The 22617-nt window shown below is 39.1% G+C and overlaps 1 protein-coding gene across 19 annotated transcripts in view; it reads left to right on the top strand.

The window, feature by feature from the left end:
* Positions 1-22617, top strand: part of ULK4 (unc-51 like kinase 4) — a 659217-nt gene that overhangs the window by 328779 nt on the left and 307821 nt on the right. For all 19 annotated transcript variants that reach the window (XM_058288214.2, XM_058288209.2, XM_058288208.2 and 16 more), the window contains one exon: positions 8955-9003. In XM_058288214.2, coding sequence (XP_058144197.1) covers positions 8955-9003 — 49 coding nt within the window. The remainder of the gene's footprint in view (positions 1-8954; positions 9004-22617) is intronic.

Here is a 22617-nt window from a genome sequence, read left to right as displayed (position 1 = left end):
GACCAGGGAGCTGAGGTTGTGCAAGAGAACGATCACCTCTCTCCCACTCCAGAAGGTTCCAGGATTGGTTCCTGGTACCGCCTACAAGAGAAGATAAACAGACACAGAAGAACACACAGTGAATGGGCACAGAGAGCAGACAGTGGGGGGCGGGAGAGGGGCAGGAGGGATAAATAAATAAATCTTTTTTTAAAAAAAGTATGTATTATGTTCTGAACTTTCTCTACCCCCCAACTGTAAATGCCCTCCACCTCTATTATAATATATCTAATAGGCTCTTTTTTTTTTTTTAAGATTATTTTTCTCCCCTTAACTACACGTTGTCTGCTCTCTGTGCCCATGCTGTGTGTTTTTCTGCAACCGCTTGCATTATCAGGCAGCACTGGGAAACCACATCTCTTTTTTGTTGCATCATCTTGCTTTGTAAGCTCTCCATGTATGTGGCACCACTCCTGGCTGGGCTGTGCTTTTTTATTCACGTGGGACCGCTCTCCTTGCAGGGTGCACTCCTTGCGCCTGGGGCTCCCCTATGTGGGGGCACCCCTGCATGGCACGACACTCCTTGCATGCGGCAGCACTGTGCGTGGGCCAGCTCATTACACCAGTCAGGAGGCCCTGGGTATCGAACCCTGGACCTTCCATTTGGTAGGCGGACGCTCTATCCGTTGAGCCACAACTCCTTCCCTCTAATAGGCTCTTAAATCTGGAAGGTTCTGGTTCTAATCCCAGTTCCATTTCTGGCTTTGTGAATGACCATGAATTATTTCACCATCTGTTTCAGTGTTGTCTTTGGCAAAATGGGCTTAACCTCATAGGGCTATTAGGCATGAAATGGGGCATGAATATTTAAGCAGAGTGTGGCCCAGAGAATATTCACAATAGACAGTAGCTCTTATTTTGAAGATGATCCTATGTCCAAAATGAATAGAGAGAGACAAGTAAATAATACATTGAAAGTTAATGATAGGGAAGCAGATGTGGCTCAAGCAACTGGGCTCCTGTCTACCACATGGGACGTCCAGGGTTTGATGCCCAGGGCCTTCTGATGAAGGCAAGCTGCTCAGAGTACTGCCCCATGCAGGAGTGCTGGCCTTCGTGGAGAGCTGGGACAGCAAGATGATGCAACAAAAAGGAGAGATAATAAGAGACGCAGGAGATCAGTGAGCTGAGGTGGCGCAAGAGTATGATTGCCTCCCTCCTACTCTGGAAGGTCCCGGAATGGGTTCCCAGAGCTGCCCATTGAGAATACAAGCAGACACAGAAGAACACACAGCGAATGGACACAGAGAGCAGACAATGGGTGTGTGTGTGTGTGTGTGTGTGTGAAAATAAAATATCTTAAAGTTAATGATAGAGTAAATAATACAATAAAACTTATTAATGAATGGTGTGGTGGGATTGTATTTTCTTTGTAATACTTTTCTATTTTTCCCCCAATTTAAAATTCAATAAATTCTTCTACTGATACTTCTGTATTTATATAGTATATAATATAGTAATTATAATATATAAAATTACAATTTTATAGGGATTATTTTCTATCATCAGGAAATAACCATAAATTTAAGTGAAAACATATGCACACCAGGCTGGTGGCTCTGAGTGAATGAATGCTTGCATGAATGACAATCCAGAGCCTATCTTGTGGTTTTATGCTCAACCAGGTATCCTTTAGTGCCGTGATTTCAGATTGATTGTTGCATTCTATTTTTGTCTCTTAGTACCATGGGTCTTAGAAATAGCTCCTGAAATGAGCTTGGAGATACTTAAGTTATGTGGTAGAGTAAAAATATAATTTATAGGAATTGAGTTTGAATCTAAAAGCATCTGAGCATCAAGGAGAATGAGATGTATTCCACTTCACCCCACCGAGGTCCGTCATGTGAGCCCTGAGATTCTCAATGTGTCCTTTTTCCTCCTAACTCTTTAACTGTTTATATGACTGCCTGCCATCAGCCTACTTCTCATTCTTCATTTCAAACTGAATGCATCCTATTGTCCAAACATAATTTTCTTTGCTATTCCTTATCTTAGTACAGTGTTTTAGGGAGTTTAAGATTATGTAGCCTGAAATGAATTAGCTGTATGACCTTGGGTAAGACTCAAGGTTCCATTTCTCCTCTGTAGAATAAGGTTAATTATTCCTAACTGGTGGAGTCAGGTAAGGATTAATGTGAAGTACAAAGCCCAGTGCATGGGCACACAGGGAGCTTCACTACCTGAGGTTCCTTGCGGTTGTGATGGTTCTTGGTGATGGTCCTGGCTGTGGGCTTCTAGTAGACAACTGAAGCACCTGGAGTCATTCCCCAGTGTATTACCAAATCCTGTTGACACTCTTTTCTCTGTCTTTTCCTATTGACTTCTGCTAGGAATTCTTAGTATCTCTTTTTTTTTAAAGGATAGGTTTATTTTTATTAAATTATATTTCTTTTTAAAGATACATAGATCACAAAAAATATTACCTTAAAAAATATAATGGGAAACGGACTTGGCCCAGTGGTTAGGGCATCCGTCTACCACATGGGAGGTCCGCGGTTCAAACCCCGGGCCTCCTTGACCCGTGTGGAGCTGGCCCACATGCAGCGCTGATGCACGCAAGGAGTGCCGTGCCACGCAGGGGTGTCCCCCGTGTAGGGGAGCCCCACGCGCAAGGAGTGCGCCCGTGAGGAAAGCCGCCCAGCGCGAAAGAAAGTGCAGCCTGCCCAGGAATGGCGCCGCCCACACTTCCCGTGCCACTGACGACAACAGACGTGGACAAAGAAACAAGACGCAGCAAATGGACACAGAGAACAGACAACTGGGGGAGGGGAAGATTAAATTTAAAAAAAAAAAAATATATATATATATATATATGATGTTCCCATATACCACCCCCCCGCCCCCCCACCCCGGCCACTCCTCCCACATCAGCAACCTCTTTCATCATTGTGGCACATTGACTGCATTTAGTGAATTCGTTTTGGAGCACAGCTGCACTGCTGCTTTCTCAGTATCTCTTTATGTCTTATCTTGATCTTCCTGTTCCCAGTTCTTTCTGGTTTCAGTTCATCCTCCTCACTGTAGACTGAATAATCTCTCTAAAAAAATCCTCCCTTGGTTTCTGTAAAGGGCACTGTCTTTTGCAAGAAATCCAGACACATCATAGCATCTGGAGCTGGAAGGAGCCTGAGATGTATGGAGATCCTCTTGACTGCTGCCCTTCCATCTCTACATCCATACTTTTATGATATAAACATTCTATGTCCTTGTAGTCCACAGATGGGGACGTTACCAAGCTGTATTGGGCATTTGATGATGCAGTAGATATAAAAGCATTTTGCAAGATTGTTAATGTAACGTGAAATTCTTCTATTTCCATCTAAAATCTCCTTTCTGTTGGAAAACACTTGCTTTTTAAACTAAATTTCTTTTACTGAAATTCAGATCTTGCATCTTTTCCATGCTATTTTAGACTATGGGAGATTTCCATAAACAGGAGGTAGATTCTGTTACTCCTTCATATTCTAACTTAATTCTAAGAATTGCTCAGTGAAATTCTTGAATTTCAATGAAGCAGTTGACTTTATTACTTGGATTAAGTTATTTTTATATTGTATATTTATTGTTGCAATTTGACTGAAACTTTCTTAGGGAACTTGTATGCCTGCCTTTAAGGTGGACTTCCCAGATCTTCAGAAATGACCAGATCTAAAAATTCTCCATGCTAAAGCTGCTGAAGTCTCAGTTCTGCCATGCTTTCTCCAAAACATGTACTTATATGTGTACCTTTATTGGTAAGACTTCTGTAGTTCTCTGCAAGCAGATTAGCAAGCGTTGTAGGCCAGGGCAAGCATTTCAAGGAGAAATGTTAAAACGATTATTACTTTCAGGGTAGACATAATCACACCATAGTTAAACATTATGAAGCCATGTATTTTCAAAGCTGATTTATTGAACCAAATATTTGAAGTTCAGCCTGATGTTAGAGAGTTTAATTTTAAAGTGACTCTTATTGGTCTATTAGTAGATTAATAATTATGCAAGCCATAAGAAATAAAAATGGTTTGTAGTCCAGTCAGTTATAGAGCACATATGAAACTTAAACTCCTAATCAGCATTGTTGGAAAATGAGAGTTTATATTTTGGGTTTGTACAAGTTGACCAGAAGCAGCTCATTCAAAGAATGAAATGTGAATTATTAAAAAAAAAATAAAGGAGGTGAGAGTAAGGTTGAATTGGTGGTGGTGGTGGGGTCATGTGAGTTCAGGCCTGTGGTTTGCTTTCAAGATTTTATGCTTGTTTTTTCAGTTATACATTAAACAATAATGTATGTGCTGCAGTTCAGGGATTTACTTTTTAAATTAAATATACAAATCAGTTAACCTTAAAATATGGAGACTGTTTCTGTGGACCTACCCTAATCATATAAGCTCTTTAAATCTGGTCCAGAGATCAGAGACAGGAACTCATGGCAATGAGACACTTGAGAAGGACTTGACTTGGAGGAGATTCTTTGTTGCTGGTTTTGGAGATGTAGGGAGTGTGCTCTCCTGCCCCGCCAGCGGGTGTATGGAGACCACGAGGACAACAGGGTACCCGAGAGAGGGAGTGGGCAGATGGCGGGGAAGAACCACTCAGAGCCGCACCATGGTGTGTCGTCTTCTTCCGTTTTTTCTTTTTGTACAGAGCAAGCTTATATAGCGTCTTAAGCATTCGTGTTGCAAGCGGATTGGTCAGGGCTGGAACAAGACCTTATATGGCTTGGAAAGGGCTCCGGGGGAAAAAGGGGCGGGGAGAGGGCAGGAAGCAGGGGGAAACAGTGCTGAATCATGCCGCCCGCCATTTTTTCTACTGGTGTGGGGCGGTCTGCAAAATGGCGGGCGCGCCCCCAACAAGGGAGCCCCAGGGAAAAGAATGCCCATGGCTCCTAGGAGCTGAAAGCATTCCCTGGTTGATAGTCAGCAAGGAAATGGAGACGTCAGTCCTGTAATTGCTGAGAGTCAAATTCTGCCAACAACAGGAATGAGCTTTCCCCTCAAGATGGTTTCATTGAGCCTCCAGAGAAGAACTCAGCCCTGCCCAAACCTTGTTATTAGTTTTGTGATACCCTGAGGTACTATGAGCTAGAATTCTGACCTATACCACTGTGAGCTGATTTGCTTCTTAGGATGCTGAGTTTGTGGTAATTTGCTATACAGCAATAGAAAACTATTACAAGACCCTATTCCTGTCTCCCTTGGATCACTGCTATAGACCCATGCTAGTCAAACTTCCCATGAAGAAGCAATTAAAAAAATTTTCAACCTGCCCTAGACCATTATTGTGGCAGATTGTTTTCCAAAGATGGCTTCAAAATCTGTCCTGTCTCCCATGTTCCTCAAACTCCCCTTCATTTGAGTCTGGGCTGGCCATAGTAAATTTCTTATAACCATATAGTGGTTATATATAGTGGTGATGATACTGCCTATAACCTCCAAAGTTAGCTTAGAAGAGGCCATGCAGGCTATGGTCTACCGCGTTGGTGGTGTGAAGTGCTCTGGAAGCCATTCCTCCACAGAATCTTTGAACAACTAGCAAAAACTGGCAGAGCCATCTTCCTCAAAATTCCGGAAAGTAGTTAAAGGGTTGTATTAACTATTCATGGGTGAATGCTGAATTAAGAAAACACCATTTAAAAAATGGTAGAAGAAGCAATGGGACTCTTGTTGGTTCTTTAAAGGTTTCCCCGGCATGGTGTGCAGCCAGCCTACCCTTCCATTGTAGGTCCCTGGCCCTGTTGCAACAGGAGCAGAATAACATCCTCTTTGCAGTCTGTATGTTGGTGAAAGTCTGTAAGGTGGCAGCAAGAAAGACTGAACCATGAAACGCCTCTCTGACTTGCTCTCCCAGTGTTTGCCCCAAAGGCAGAAGGTAGACAGCTAAGTCAGTGTAAGAAAAAAGAAGTAAAAGTGGCCTAGTGCAAAGGATTACCTGATTTAAGTCACACAGTACAACACCTGCAAGGGAGAAAAAGTCTATAGGGATTAGAGGGGGCATTTCAATTCCTGTCATTGGGGCAATCCTAAGGCCAAAAGGAAACACAAGCCTAGGAAAACACTCGCTCAAAAAATGTGAAAGGGATCCTGCAGGCTGATCTTGATAGAAGGGCTCAGTTCTGAAGATCACCAACTAATATGCCAGTTTTCAAAGACTGAAAGGTGTTTACATGTGTTTACTAACTTATAGCCCTCAAGAAAATCTGTTACATTACTAGCTGGATACAAAATTAAGGAACAGACAACCCAGGGACTAAATCCAAGAATTAACACTTAAAATATTAAAATGTACAATGTGCAACGAGTCGAAGACAAAGAAACAGGATATGGCCCATCTAAGAAAACAAGGTAAAAATCCAGAAATCATCAGTGATTATGACCAGGATTTTGGCATACCAGACAATGACCTTAAAAAGATGATCTTCAGTATGATCGAAGATATAAAGGAAAACACAGAAAAGAACACACACACATACAAACATATGTGTATATATAAATTGTAAGTGAACAATATGACAATCTTAATAAAGAGATAGAAATTTCAAAAAGGAACCTAACAAAAATACTAGAGTTAAAGACCACAGTAACCAAAATGAAAGATTCCCCAGAGAGCTCAAGAATAGACTGCAGTAAGAAGAAACCATCAGTGAACTTAAAGACAAGAGACCTGAAATTATTCAGACTGAGGAGTAGAAAAAAAAAAAATGTAAAAAAGTGAATATAGCTTAAGAGGCCTGTGAGACACCATTAAGTTTACCAAAATATGCATTGTGGAAGTCCCAGGAGGAGAAGAAAGAGAAAAGGGCAGAAGGACTATTCAAAGAAATAATGGTAAAAATACTCCCCAAATTTAATGAAAGATATGAATAGTCACATTCACGGATCACTATGAATCCAAAATAGGATAAGCTCAAAGAGAACCATGCCCAAAGACACACAGTAGTCAAACTGTCGAATGTCAAAAACGAGAGAGTTCTGAGAGCTGCAAGAGGAAAGCAGAATGTTATGTGCAAGAGAGTACCAATAAGACTCTTGCTGATTTCTCATCAGAACCTCGGAGGCAAGAAGTCGGTGGGATGAATTATTTAAAGTGCTGTAAGAAAATAGCTGACCATCCAAAATTTTAAACCCAGTGTAGCAGTTTGATATGATTTGTAATCTGATCTGTACCTGGGCATGATCGGGTTATGATTAGGGCCACGCCATTAAGACATTGAGTCCCTGCCCCTTGGTGGTGGGAACTCACAGATAAAAGGCATGGCAAAGGACAGAGTTGAGAGTTCTTAATGTTGGAGTTTTGATGTTGGAGTTTGATGCTGTTCTTAAGCTGGAACCCTGGGGAGAGAGACAGAGCCGTTTACCTGATAGTCTACATCCAACCTTGTGGAAAAAGCAGAGGAGCAGAGCCCAGAGGAACCCAGGAACCTGAACCCTTGCCAACGTTGGCAGCCATCTTGCTCTAACACGTGAAAATAGACTTTGATGAGGGAAATAACTTATGCTTTATGGCCTGATATCTGTAAGCTCCTACCCCAGATAAATACCCTTTATAAAAACCAACCAATTTCTAGTATTTTGCATTAGCACCCCTTTGGCTGACTAATATACCCAGTCTTTGAAAAGTGAGGGAGAGATTAAGACATTCCCAGATAAACAAAAACATAATTCATCACCTCTAGTACTGCCCTACAAGCAATATAAAGGGAATTCTCTCTATATTTTGGAAAAGGCAGTATGTTTCACTTGTCTGGATTTATTTATACACAGTGTATTTAGATGGTCCATATTAAAGAAGAATAATTAATAATAAAGATAATATCTTCATAATCCTTTGAAGGTCACAGATAAATTCAAAAAGGTTTTTAGTTTTGTTTGATTTTGGTTCAAAAACAAGTCTCTTCACTTGGTGTCCTTCAGATAGAAAGTTCATTGTCTTAAAATTTAGGACATAACAGTCTCATGCAGGAAAATGATATTGGTGGTTTAAATCATGGTGGCCAGCCACAACAGAGCCACAGGAATAAAATAGCCTTTTGCAACACTGTTTTCCAAAGCTGCCTTGATGACTTAGGACTTACTACCTGATTAGTTCCTGTGGCTTTTTCTCTCTTTCTGAGTTTCATTGTCCAGTAATAGGATTAAGACTCATCACAGTCCACAGCTTAACTAAAGTAACCTCACCAAAAGGTTCTACTTATAACAGGTTCATGCCCACAGAGATAGGTTAAGTTCAAGAACATAATTTTTTCTGGGGTTCATCCCTCTCAACCACCACATGGTCCTTTACAGAAGTTTCCTGACTCCTGGACTAAAGGAATATATTTAGATTGAAGTACTTTTCCTTAATAAAAACCATCACTTTTGACTAATTTAGGTTTGTTTTCTCTTAAATGGCATGAAAAATTATATGTTAAAATAGATGTTAATTTATAACTAGGTTTGGTGAGGGAAAGTGCATAGAGTCTATTTGCTGATTGATGTTCAATTTTTTAAAAATTAAAGATCTTAAAATTCATTGTACGTTAATTCATTATGCTGAGAAGATAGCTAATGAGGCTTACATGAAAAATTACAGTGAGGCAGAAAATGTAGCTTACAATGTAACCGCAACGAGGGTTGGTCACATTATTTCAGTTGGCATTACCTATTTGATAGCCTTTATAATAATTCTGAACTTTAATATTTTTAAGTGTGAAAATTAATCTATTTAAGATTTCATTTGCTGTAGATCAATAAGGCCAAGGAATCATTTGCAAAGAAGCCTCATATTTCATGTATGTAAGAGCTGTAGTTCAGTATATTAAAAATGCACATTTAATTGAACTATTTTTCGGTCACAGACTTTTAGTGATAAAACATGGATACTGCAGTACTTTATATCAGAGCAGCAGTTTAAATATGAATTATCTAATGCATGGTTACTTTTTTTTTTTTAAACAGGCTTGTGGAAGAAAGCAAATTGATCCCACTCATTTTTGAAGTAATTCTGGTAAGAAAGGAAATGTGCACATGAAATTTAAAGTCTAAAAGTGGTGTGTTCAAATTCTGACCCTGGACTCTGCCTGGAAGGACTGTGTGTCCTTTATCATTTTACTTAACTCATTGGACCTCAGCTTCCTTATCAGCAAAGGGATGTTAGTCTCTGCATTGTACAGGGATGTTGCCCTCTTTTTATGATACCTTGTGTTTTATTTCTTTTGAATTAAGCACTGTATATTAGCCGATGTGGAAAGAATACTTTGTCAGAGGGTGGTTTGTGGAGGAAGAGCAGAATGATTATTGCTATGTTTCAGTAGGACTTTCCTGGTCTTCAGTGTGAAGCCCTGTGACTTGGCGGTCACTGGAAACCTGGTCAGTGCTTCTGTGCCTGTGTGAGAAAGTTGTCTTCTTCAGATAACCATACTCATGGAAAATTAACTTTCCCTTGTAATCTTAAAATATTCATCTATAAATTGTTAATGGCTATGTAGAGAAAACCTTATCTTTCTTAGCCTTGAATTACCCTTCCCCTTTCAGCACAGCTGGGTGGTTCTGTGAGTATTTGCATTGGGTAGGAAGTAGAGATTGGGGATGGTAGAATTTTCAAAGCATACTTAAGTCACATCACAGCAGGATGACACAGAGCTGCTGCCCTGAACTGGATGGCCAAATTTATAGCCTGGATGGAATTGCTAAGGATGATGAATGAGATTTTGGAAGCATTATCAGGAGAAGGATAGAGAAAAGTGAGATGAGAGAAACATGGATATTAAGGCTGTGTAATGGGGATTTTTAAAGTTTTGCCAAGTGGTACATATGTCTTTTCACCTTCAGGAGGATGTACATTGCTTGCTGGTTTTTTGTGGAGTTGGGTTGTTTTGGAGGGCCATGGGTATAGCACCCTGCTGGGGTTGACTGTGTGGTTAGGTGTGGGCAAGAGCTAAAGCTGTCCCAACCCTTCCACATTTGATTTATACTTCAAGAGAGAGAGACATGAATGGCATTTTAGAGCTAGACCGTGCGTAGGTGGTAGGTGTGATTCACTCCCTCTCAGTGGCAGGAGGACTTCTAACATGTTGATGTTAATGCAGTGCCTTTTGTAAGTGTTAAAAAGTTCTCATCCCATCCTTTGGTAATCATCTCAGAGTCTAAGATTCCACATGTAGAAAATTATTTCTTGTAGGTTACCAAAACCTCTCCATATTTGGTTAATTTTTGTGTGCTGAGCATCAAGAAACTGCTTCATATTTTATAAACCATAGTAAATATTTGATCAATGCATTAATTAATGCCATGATTTAACCCTTGCCATATTGTCATATAGGGGTGGGTAGAAGATGGCATCTATCTGCCAGGGGTTGAGTTGACCTGAGCCCTGCAGCTCCACAGCCCTGAGACATGTATGGGATGATGCTCTTATTCCTACCACAGCAGCTTCATTCTCAGGTTTCCTGTAGGATATTGTCCTGAGTATAGTGAGGGGCTGTATAGAATGACAGCTTCCCGCTTAACTGAGAGGAATGCATCAGAACAAAGAATGACTTGGGCAAATCCATCTTGGAGAGTAAGTCTGTGTTTATTAGGGGGCTCATGTGAGGTCCTTAGTGGTGGGAGGAGAAATGGCATTACAAGTCTGTGTGCAGATGGGGAAGGCATGTGAGGGTGAGCGTGGGTTCTAAAGAACGCAGTGCTTTTGACATGTAACAAAATGACATCCACCATGTTTATCATTAGGGCAGAAGTTACCTATTTGCAGTAAATACATAAAGACCTATTGATATGAGGGTAATCAAGCAGTCCAAAGGAACAAATGTTCCTGCAGTGTTCTAAAAGAAAAGGTCAGGCATTCACGATACAAGGTTTACTGATTATTCATGAGTTCACAACCATCTCCCAAGTCTTGCTTTTTTAACTATTTAGGAATTGAATACTGTATAAATACATTTTTATTGAATGAAATGTCTTTGTAGCAGTTATCTTGTGAACTCTTACCTTTTCCTTTTAAAATTTTAGTCAATGAACTAGACATAATAATCTATTTCATTGCTTCTATGATGCACATTTTTTTCAGGTTTTAACATCTCTGAAACTGGAATTTACCTTCCAAATCAATGGTGTCTTACATTTGCTTTTAGCCAGGTGACCTGATTGTCATTGCCTTAACCAATTTATTTCTATTTATTTTTATAAATGCTAAGAGTGATATATTCTGAACACCTATGTCTGAATAGGTATAAACAAACACTTTCAATAAAAATAAAATAAAATTGCAAATAGCCAGAAATCATGTCATGATTTAATTGGCCTTGGCTTTCTTTTTTAGTGGTTGATAAAATATGGTACATCTGAGAACCAATGGCTTCCTCAATTCATAGAAACACAGTATATACTTCAGGTCAGTTTGGTTCATAAGTTTATAGGTCTATGTGGTGTCCAGCATATGGCAGCTGCTTGTGATGATTTGACTGGAATGAGGATCATGAGAAGGTGCTTGCATCATTGACTACTAATTATGTCTTCTCACCACTCATTAAAAACAACAAAACAACATTTGACTTATATTTGGCTGGTGGTCCACTATGACTTCTTTACTCATAGTCCATAACTGTTCTGTTCCTGTTTATACTTAAAGTCTGATTATGGGTTCTCTAGGGTGCCTCATATGATGTGCTCTTATCAGCAGTATATCCTCTGCTAGATGTTTTTCATTAAGAAGTGGGAATTGCAGGCAACTTCTCTGTTTCTGCTGCAGGCATGGAGGAAAGTGAAGGTGAAAGGAACAGATTTCTGAATTTGATTGTCTATGTACAATCTTAGGAGAAGCAGGCATTTCTGGAGATGGGGGAACCAAGTGTTCAAAGTATGGATTCAAACCGACTAAATATCTGGTATTTAAAAGCAATACCCAGTTGTAACTGCTTAATCAGGAAACACAGTGCTACTTTATGCCTGGATGGCCTTCTGTGACTTAACATTGCAGGGAGAGAGGTGTGTGAGCTCATGGTTGTAGGGGGCGTGGTAGGGAATGTGATGGTGAGAGGCCTAGAGGCTCCTCTCTGCGCCCCAAAGGAGGAGTGACCTTTGAGCAGGGCCATGAACATTGCTTGTGTGGAAGTTTATGTGTTAATGCTGCTTTCGTCATTAGAAGACTGGAAAGGGGTCAATGCTAGACTGGGAATACCCTGCAAGACTCCTTCAGCAGGAGGCTTTTTACTGTTTTTTTAAACTGTGGATATACACACACACACGCACATACACACAAATATTTGTCACTTTAACAACTTAAGTGTATAATTAAATGGCATTAATTCCATTTACAATGTATTGTGACCATCAACATCATCTATTACCACAACTTTTTTTAAAATTATCCAAAACAGAAATTCTCTACCCATTAAGCAATATTTCCCCATTTTGCCCTCCCCCACCAGCCTCTGGTAGCCTCTAATTTATTTTTCTGTCTCTATCAATTTGCCTATTCTAGATATTTCATATAAGTAGAATCATACAGTAGCTGTCCTTTTGGGTCTGGCTTGTTTTACTCAACATGATGTCTTCAAGACTCATCTGTACTGTAGCATGTATCAGGACTTCATTCCTTTTTTCAGCTGAATAATATTCCATTGTATGAATAGACCACATTTTGTTTGCCTGTTCTTCTATTGATGAGCACTTGGGTTGTTTCCACCTTCTGGCTATTGTGAATCATGCCTCTGTGGGTGTTGGCATACAAGGATCTGTTAGAGGCCCCAGCAGGAAGTTTTGAGGTCAGAGGAAAGATAGAGCTGGGTCTCAGAACATGTCTGTTCTAAGGACCCAAGAAATCAGTGCTGAGTTCCAGCTTGAGTTTGCCTGCAGCGGGGACAGCTGAGCAGCTGATTGCTTTCAGAAAGGAGCTGTCCTGGCATCTGGGTGCTGCTTCCTTGGCAGGGCCCACCTGGGCAAAAGGCTGCAGGAGTGAAGGTGTGGGCAGCAGTGTTCGTTGAATTAAGCCGAGCAGATTCCTCTGCCGGGTTTTCAGTCTGTGGCACTGGTGGCAGGCTGGGTTAGCTTAATAAATGCAGGGTCTTGAAGAATGTGAGCCATCAGAAGAGCCCCACGGCTTGGCCTTTGCGTGCATCGTGGCTGGATGAGCAAGATGAAGGATATTCTTTTCTCTTCTTTGCTGATTTCCAAAGAGTAGAAACGGCTTTTAAATGTGTCTTAAGTATGAATTTGGATTGATTAGCCTTTGGAGGTTGCTATAACACTAATCTATCTTTGTTTTATTTCAGTAATTTATGTTTTGGACTACTTCAGTAAATCATTTTAATGCCAAGTAATATAGGCAATCTCTATTTTATTGGGAAAAAAATCTTTATTCGTGGCAGATTTTCCAATATGTGCCAAAATATTGCTGTCATGATATTTTATGAGTTCCAAACAAACAATTGAAGAGCAATTTCAGTGGCAAATGTTAACAATAAAAACGGGATTAGCAATACATTGGTTTGACAATTATATTGTCTTAGCAATTCTTGAGGATAGCACTTGCAGTAAGCTTTAGTAAATCTTTCGAATCAACTGTATCTTTAGAAAGAGTCTGTCTACAGGCCCTGCGAGCCTAGAGGATTTAATTATGGAGACTCCAACATAGTACAAACTGGCAGCCACGTCACACTTGAGAAGCATTTCAGACCTCCACATTCATCAGGCTTTTAGAATTAACTCGCTCCCCCTAATTGCAGCCCTAGTAATGTGAGTTCATTCCCACAGCATGTTAAAATGACTAGTTCCTTACCATTTTAAGAATTCTCATGCTTGTGTCCGATGTGATATGAACAAAATCCTCCTATGCACATGGAGAAAAATAGAAAACAAAATAGGATTAAAATTTCAAAATGCTTGACCTAGGAATTTACTTTCAAAGTTCCACAAAGAATATTTGTGGGATGTAGGAGATGATTCTGACTCTTTGACTCACTGTTAACAGCTTCTGTAGATGGCAGAATGGAGCCTGTACTCAGTACCTGTTTTTTTACAAAGGTGACTGTTCACTGCTAACAGGCTGCTATTAAGGTATGGAATTTGAGGTGTTTTTAAAATAATTAAAATGAATTTGTACAGATCCGTTCTTGTTAAATGTGTTGTAAATTTGTATATGAAAAATAATTCTTTAGGGCTAGGCTCTCTGTCAATACCGGATTGAATGAATTTGAAGTTGCCCCTATGTAGCAACTTAACAAATGACTTCAATCTGATCAACACTATGTTAACTGAATTGACTCAATAACTTGGCTGAAGCTAAGTAAAATAAACTTAATATCAGTAAATTTGTGCTAAAGCAAAACTGATTTCTACCGAACAGGCCCAATTAGTTGGAAAAAAGATCAACTTCACTAAGATAAAAAACCACATATCACACCCACTAGAACTTAGGATATCTTTGATCATTGATAGGGCACATATTGGGAATGATTTACAAGTTGGCTTCTCCCACCCCTGTGGAATCTTTGTGTGTGTGTATTTTTTTAAGATTCATTTATTTACTTTATTATTATTTTTTATTTATCCCCTGCTCCCCTAGTCTTTCTGCTTATTGTTTGTTTGCCTTTTACAGGAGGGACCAGGAACCAAACCTCGGGCCTCCCACTGAGAGGCGAGTGCCCAACAGCCTGAGCCACATCTGCTCCTGCTCTCTGCAGGCTGCGGTGTCTGCTGGATTGCAGCATCTGCTTGTTGTGGCAGGAATGGCCCGTAGGTCATGGTGGTGGGGGCTGTGTCTAGCTCATTGTGGCAAGGTTGACATCTGCTCTTCTTTTAGGAGGCACCAGGATCTGAACATGGAATCACCCATGTGGTAGGTGGGTGCCCAGCTAGTTGAGCCACATCTACTTCCCAGCCCATGGAATCTTGAGTGTTATCATCATGAGTATTATTTCTAGTTCTGCTCTAAGTTCTGGGCTACACTTGGAAGAAAGAGAGAGTATTACCTCTTCCTTCTTTCTACTAAGAAAGCACAGAGAAGAGGTAGATAAGTAATGAGACATTAAGTAATGTAATTCTAAAGGTGAAAAGCTTTGTGTTTTGGAGGTTTCATTCTTAAGAGATCAAGGAATTAGACTTACAAGGACAGTAAGGTCAAAATTTTGGCACACCCAGTGAAAGAAACCTCCATGAAAATGTGCTGCAGAGAAACAAAAAGGGAGGGCTGTCGCACTAAGATGGAATGAGAGAAAATCAAGAGTAACCACAAAACACTAGATTAAATTTTTAAAAGCTGAAGAAGTTAATAAGATGCTAAAAGAAGGGGTAGTTTTCCTTTGTGAAAGTCTGTGAATTCTGGGTGCTTATGATGGCTCTCTTCTTCAGAACTGGTCTTGTTGCTTCTGCTGTTGGTCAGATGTCCCCACAGACCTACAGTTTCCAGTGTGGTAGCCAGTAGCCACATGTGGTGCTGAGCCCTTGAAATGTGATAAGTCTGAATTGCAATGTGCTCTGTCAAATATGCACTGGATTTCCTATTAAAATGATAAAATTTTGGATATATTGGTTTAAGTATTAAAATTAATTTTACTTCTTTTGTTAATATGACTACTAGACAAGTTAAAATATGTGGCTTGTTTTGTATTTCTGTTGGATGGTGCTGCAGTAGATGATTTCCTAAGGCATTTTTTATTCCCAGACAACTTGTGAGTGTCACTGAAGGAAGAAACCACAGTATGTACTACCTCATTTGATCCCAGCACATTGCCCTGCCTGCCTTTTGCCTTTCAATATATATTAGTGAATAAGTGAGATAGGGATGGCGGTTATATTTAAACCTTCCTTTCCTAGACTTCAGGCACAGCTGACCTTTCTCCCCTTGATGGTGGGTTGCAAGGTGAAAGGGCAGGAAGGGCTAGTGATCCTCAGTGTGTGACCTACTTACAAAGGCAGTACAATGGTTTGGTTGTGTCTATCTGAATTTTGGCAATGACTAACGATGCCACTTGATTTTACTTCTTTCATAATATTGGAATATCTGGAAATGCCCAGTATTTGACCTTTGACCAACTTTGAGTTTATAGGTTTATGTTGAAAAATAAAAAGCTGTTTCTTTACCTCAATCAGGATTGGAATGAGACATGTCAGAGCTCCATCTTCCCACAGAAGCTTTGAACAACCAGCCAGAATTGGCAAAGCATCTTTCTCAAAGCTCCAAAGAATAGTTAAAGGACTGCAGGAATGTTAAGCCCCAAGTAAGAGAAAGGCTACTTAGAAACTGTAGGCTCCCCTGGAGCCCTGGTTAGCCCCTTCTCCACCCCTTAAAGGCTTGGCACTCTAAGTAAAGATCCCTGGTTCCAGTTCCAGGGGGAGCACAGTAGCCCCTTGTACATACTTGTGAGTATGTATCTGCCCTGTCTCTCTGATGGGGCCTGAGGGCCTTGCCGTCCCAGAACTTGCCCTGCATAAGTGGTAGACAGCTCACTTAACTCTCCTACAGAACGCTGTGGGAAAACAGACAAGTTGTGCTTCCAGTGGCAAGGAATTGCCAGCTGTAGTATGCATAATGCAGTGTCCTGGACTGTAAGGAAACTGTTTTCTAGGGAATAGAGGACATTCTTTTCTGCATAAACGGGAATTCCTAGGACCACACATGCATGTCTATATCTAGGCTCATAGGCAGAAAAGATCCGGAAGGCCCTGTGCTTTATCCTAGAGCCATTCTCTAAACCATTTGTTTGGGTAAGCCCTGAAGGAGAGTGCTCATACTAGTCAGTCTGCAAAGATTGAGAAAGGCATTGTCTTTCTTTCCTTCTTTTTTTCCTGTTAGCTCTTGGCATTCCTGGATAGAGAATTAAGGAACAGACATCTCAGAATGTAAATTCCAGTGATAACACATTAAAATATCAAAATGTCCAGTTTTCACAAGAGTTTACAAAACATACAAAGAAACAGGAAGTGATGACCCAGGAAAAAGAAAATTAAAGCATTAGAAACCATAAATGAGGAGGATCAGATCCTGGGACATTCCAAACAAAGATTAAAAAAAAAATATCAGAGCGCAAAAGGAAAACATAGACAAGAACTAAAACAAATGAAAAAAATGAAAGATGTACACAAAGAGAATATAGAAGAGAGGTAGAAATCATGAAAAAGAATCAAACAGATGAAGATCCCAGTAACAAATTTAAAATTCCCTATAAGAATATAACATCAGATTGACACTGACAGAAGAATCAGTGAACTTCTAAATAAAACAATTGAAATCAGCCAGTATAAGAAACAGAAGGAAGAAAGAATGAAGAAAAGTGAGCAGAGCTTGAGGAACCTGTGGGATAACATCCAGTGTACCAATAAACATATTATGGGAGCCCCAGAAGAAAAGAGAAAGGGACAGAGAGACTATTCAAAGAAACAATGGCTGAAACCCCCCAAATTTAATTAAAGATATGAATAATGAATATATATATAACCAAGATGTTCAGTGAATCCCAAATAGGATAAACCCAAATAGACCCACACCATGGCATTTTATAATCAAACTGGCAAATGCCAAAGATAGAGTATTCTGAAAGCCCACAAGAGCAAAGTAACTTGCCATGGACAAGGCAACCCCAATAAGATTAAGTGCCATTTTCTCATTGGAAACCATGGAGGTAAGAAGGCAGTGGGATGATGTATTTAAAGTGCTAAAAGCAAAAACTGGCAACCAACTATTCTGTATATGGCAAAACCATCTTTCAAAAATGAAGGAGCGGTTAAGACGATCCCAGATAAACAAAAGCTGAGGGAATTCACCACTAGACAAGTCCTGCAAAAGATACTAACGAGTGTGTACAGGTTGACAGGAGAGGCCAGTAGACAATAGATCGAAGCCACATGAAGAGATAAAGCTCTCTGATAAGGGTAATGGCTGGAGTAAATATAAATGCAATACTATTGACTTTGTGGTTTGTAACTTCACTTTTTACTTTCTACAGGATCTAAAAGTCAAATGAATAAAATGTAATGATATTAATAAATCAGGAGTCTTGGGCTCAATGTATAAACATGTAATTTGTGTCAAAAACTACATAAAGGTTAGGGAACAGGAGGGTATGGGGACATAGTTTATACTATTGAAGTTCATATAAAAGCAAATGAGATTTTTAAAGACTTAGGATATTAATTATAAGCCCCATGGTAACTACAAAAAAAATAACAGATGTGCAAGCTCATAGAGACAGAAATTAGAGTAGATATTTCTGAATGGGAAGGTAAAGCAAACTGCATGTAGGGTTTCTCTGGGGAGATGGGAAAGTTTTAGTAATGGACCTTGGTGAGGGATTAATTATATTCTGCTGAATGATATGCTTGGGAGTGGTTGAGATGGGAAAGTCTATGTGTTACACATGTTCCCACAATGATAAAAGAAAAGAGCAACTAAAGAAACAATGACAGTAAAAGGCAACATGTGATCCTAGATGGGATTTAACAAGGGAGGAGAGAAGGCTCAAAAGGACATGATTGGGACATATGAAAAAATGGAATATAGACCATAATCTTAAATTCGTTAAATTTCTTAAACTTGATAAGTACATAAGGTGGATACTTATGAATATTCTTGTTCTTAGAAAATGTACATGGTAGTATTAAAGGTTTAAGTAGGGAAACGGACTTGGCCCAGTGGTTAGGGCGTCCGTCTACCATACGGGAGGTCCGCGGTTCAAACCCCGGGCCTCCTTGACCCGTGTGGAGCTGGCCGTGCACAGCGCTGATGCGCGCAAGGAGTGTCTTGCCACGCAAGGGTGTCCCCCGCGTGGGGGAGCCCCACACGCAAGGAGTGCGCCCGTGAGGAGAGCCGCCCAGCGTGAAAAGAAAGAGCAGCCTGCCCAGGAATGGTGCCGCCCACACTTCCCGTGCTGCTGACGACAACAGAAGCGGACAAAGAAACAAGACGCAGCAATAGACACCAAGAACAGACAACCAGGGGATGGGGGGGATTAAATAAATAAATAAACCTTTAAAAAAAAAATAAAGGTTTAAGTAGCCTCATGTATACTACTCAAACTCAGGTATTCAGAATATGGGTTGATAAACAGCGACAAAGATAAATGAATGGATTGATGGAGAGAGAGACAAATGGCAAATGTGGCAAAATGTTAAACTTGATGGATCTGGTATCTGGGAAGATAGGGGTATGTTGGCTTTGTATTATTTTTGTAATACACATGTAAGTTTGAAAGTATTTCACAATAAAAAGTTAAGTAATAAAATGCCTACTGTGGTCGGGCATTGCTCAATCTTACTACCCCGAAACCCTGTGTGTCTTAGAGCCCTTTGACAGTTGGGACAAATTACAATAACTCATTATAGAAAACAGAAGAATTCCTGGACGAACCTAGAGTAAAAGCAGCGATTCCTCATTTTCAACATGGATCTGCTGAATGTTACTTTTCTCAAAATTCTTGAGTAACCCAGGATTCGAAGGTTATTCATGAACTAAACCACTTTTTCTTTTAAGGATGTAGAAATATCAATTAAAAAGTTGCTAATTTAGATTCTATACTCTTATTAGGAAAGGGGAGAGAAATAAAATCTTCGGAAAAAAAAGTCTAGGAATGGAATGACTAGGTTTTATAATCAGTGTATGTTTAACTTCTTAATGAACTACAAAGCTGTCTTTTAAAGTGGCCGTCCCATTTTAGAGTCCCACCAGCAGCGTAGGAGGGAGTTCCAGTTATTTTCTGTTTTTTTCAATGCTTGATACGGTCAGGCTGTTTAGTTTTAGACATTCTAATGGATTTGCTGTGGTATGTCCAAGTAGTTTTAATTTTAACTTTCCTAATGACTGAGGTCATTGGCTGTATTTGTTACCTGCATATCATCTTTATTGAAGTGTGTGTTCAGGGTCCTGTCTTCTTCCATATAAATTTGATGATTGGTTTTTCCATTTCTGCAAAGAAAGCTGTTGAAATTTTGATTGACACTGAATTCAATCTATGAATCACTTTAGGTAGAATTGGCATCTTTATTCTTCTTTGATTTCTTTTAGTATTGTTTTGTAGTTTTCCATGTGCAAGTCATTTACATTTTTGGTTAGATTTATTCCCAGATATGTGATTCTTTTAGTTGCTATTGTAAATGGATTTTTAAAAATATTTTTTTCTTCAGATTGTTAATGTCTAGTGTATAGAAACACTACTAGTTTTTGCGTGTTGATTTAGCCAATGGTAGGGTACAAAATTTGTTTTAGTTCTAGTAGCTTTCTTATAGATTCTTCAGGATTTTCTTTATATAGGATCATATCTGCAAATAGAAAAGTTTTCATTTCTTCCTTTCCAATTTAGATGCCCTTTATTTCTTTCTCTTGTTGAATTACTGTAGCTAGAACTTTCAGTCCAGTGTTGAGCCACACTGGTGACGGTGGGCAATCCTTGTCTTGTTTCTGATCTTAGATGGACAGCTTTTACTCTTGTACCATTAAGTTTTATGTTAGCTGTGGGTTTTTCATATATGCCCTTTTTCATGTGGAGGAATTTTCCTCCTATTCTTAGTTTTCTTATTGTTTTTATTAAGGCAGCATGGTGGATTTTGTTAGATGCCTTTTCTGTGTCACTTGCGATGATCATATGTTTTCTTTTGTTCTGTTAATGTGTTGTATTGTATCAATAGATTTTCTTATGTTGGACTGCCCTTGCATACTGGGATAAATTCCATTTGATCATATTGTATAATTCTTTTGATGTGCTTTTGGAATTTGTTTGCTAGCATCCTCTTTTTTCAAATTTTTCAAATTTTAAATTTTTTAGGAGGTACTGGGGACTGAATCCAGGACCTAATACACGTGAAGTATACACTCAACCACTGAGCTATACCTGTGCCACTGCTAGTATCTTCTTGAGGATTGTTGCACATATATTCATAAAAGATACTGGGAGTTGGAATCTTTTCTTGTGTGGCTTTGGTATGATGGTGACATTGTCCTCAGAGAATGAGTTTGGGAGTTTTCCCTCCTCTTCAAGTTTTAGGAAGAGTTTGAGCAGGATTGCTGTTAATTCTTCTTGTAATGTTTGTAAAATTCCCCTGTGAAGCCATCTGGTCCTGGGCTTGGCTTTGTTGGGAGGTTTTTGATTACTGACTCAATCTCTTTACTATTTACTGATTTGTTGAGGTCTTCTGTTTCTTGAGTCAATGTAGGTATTTGTATTCTAGAAATTTGTCCATTTCATCTAGGTTATCAAATTTATTGGTGTACATTTTTTCATAATATCCTCTTATAGACCTTTTTATATCTGTGTGGTCAGTAGTAACGTCTCCCTTTTCATTTCTGATTTAGTTATTTGTATCCTATTTTTTTTTCCATTCTAGTTAAAAGGTTTGTTGAGTTTATTGATCTTTTCAGAGGTACAGCTTTTGCTTTTGTTGATTCTCTCATTTTTCTAATTCTCTATTTCATTTATATTTTTTTCCTAATATTTTATATTTCTTTTTTGCTTGCTTTAATTTTTTCTTCTTTTTTGTAATACTCCAATTTTGAACTTAGGTCTCTGATTTCAGATTTCTTCTTTTTTAGTGTAAGCATTTAGAGCTATACACTTCCCTCTCAGCACTGCCTTGCTGCATCCCATATTTTTTTTGTATGTTGTGTTTTCATTTTCATTCACATCAAGATATTTCATAATTACCCTTGTGATTTCTTCTTTGACCTTTTGGTTATTTAAGAATATGTTGTTTAATTTACACTTATTTGTGAAATTTTTCCTATTCTCGCTTTGTTATTGATTTCTAGCTTCATTCCATTGTGGGTGGAGAGGATACAGTGTATAGTTTCAGTATTTTAAAATGTATTGAGACTTGTCTTGTGACCTAACAAATGGTCTGTCCTGGAGAATGATCCATGTGCAGTAGAGAAGAGTATGTGTTCTGCCTTTGGTTGAAGCATTCTAGATATGTTTGTTAGGTCTAGTTGACTTAGAGTATCATTCAAGTCTTCTACTTCCTATTATTCATCTTCTGTCAACATGTTCTCTCCATTATTGAAAGTGGCTTATTGAAATTTTAATGTGGAGCCATCTATTTCTCCCTTCAAATCTGTCAATATTTGTTTCATGTATTTGGTATACTACTGTTAGGTGAATATGTATCTATAATTATTATATCTTCTTGTTGAATTGACCGTTATATGAGTATATAATGACCTTCTTTGTCCCTCATAATTGTTTTTGACAAAACCTATTTTATCTGACATTACTATAGCTACTCCTGCTCTCTTTTGGTTACTACTTGCATGGTATATTTTTTTCCATCCTTTCACTTTCATCTTACTTGTGTCTTAAAGGTGAGTCTCTTAATCAGCATACAGGTGGGGCATGCTCTTTTAGCCACTTGGCCTTTTGACTGGAGATTTTCAGCTATTTACTTTTAAAGTATCTACTGAAAATGCAGGACTTCTGCCATATTTCTGTTTAGTCTTTGTAAGACTTACTCCCTTTTGGATACTTAGTTCTTCCATTAATGTCTACTTCCATATTAGGATTTTTTTTTTGTTTTGTTTTTTGTTTTTTGGTATTATACCATTTCGAGTCCCTTATTTCTCTCTGAATATATTTTTCATGTGTTTCCTTTGTGGCTAGTGTGGGGTTAAAATTTAACACCTACATCTGTAACAGTCATATTT

This window comes from Dasypus novemcinctus, chromosome 26, assembly GCF_030445035.2.
Source record: "Dasypus novemcinctus isolate mDasNov1 chromosome 26, mDasNov1.1.hap2, whole genome shotgun sequence".
NCBI classification, from domain to species: Eukaryota; Metazoa; Chordata; class Mammalia; order Cingulata; family Dasypodidae; genus Dasypus; species Dasypus novemcinctus.
This window is presented reverse-complemented; position numbering and strand designations above follow the sequence as displayed.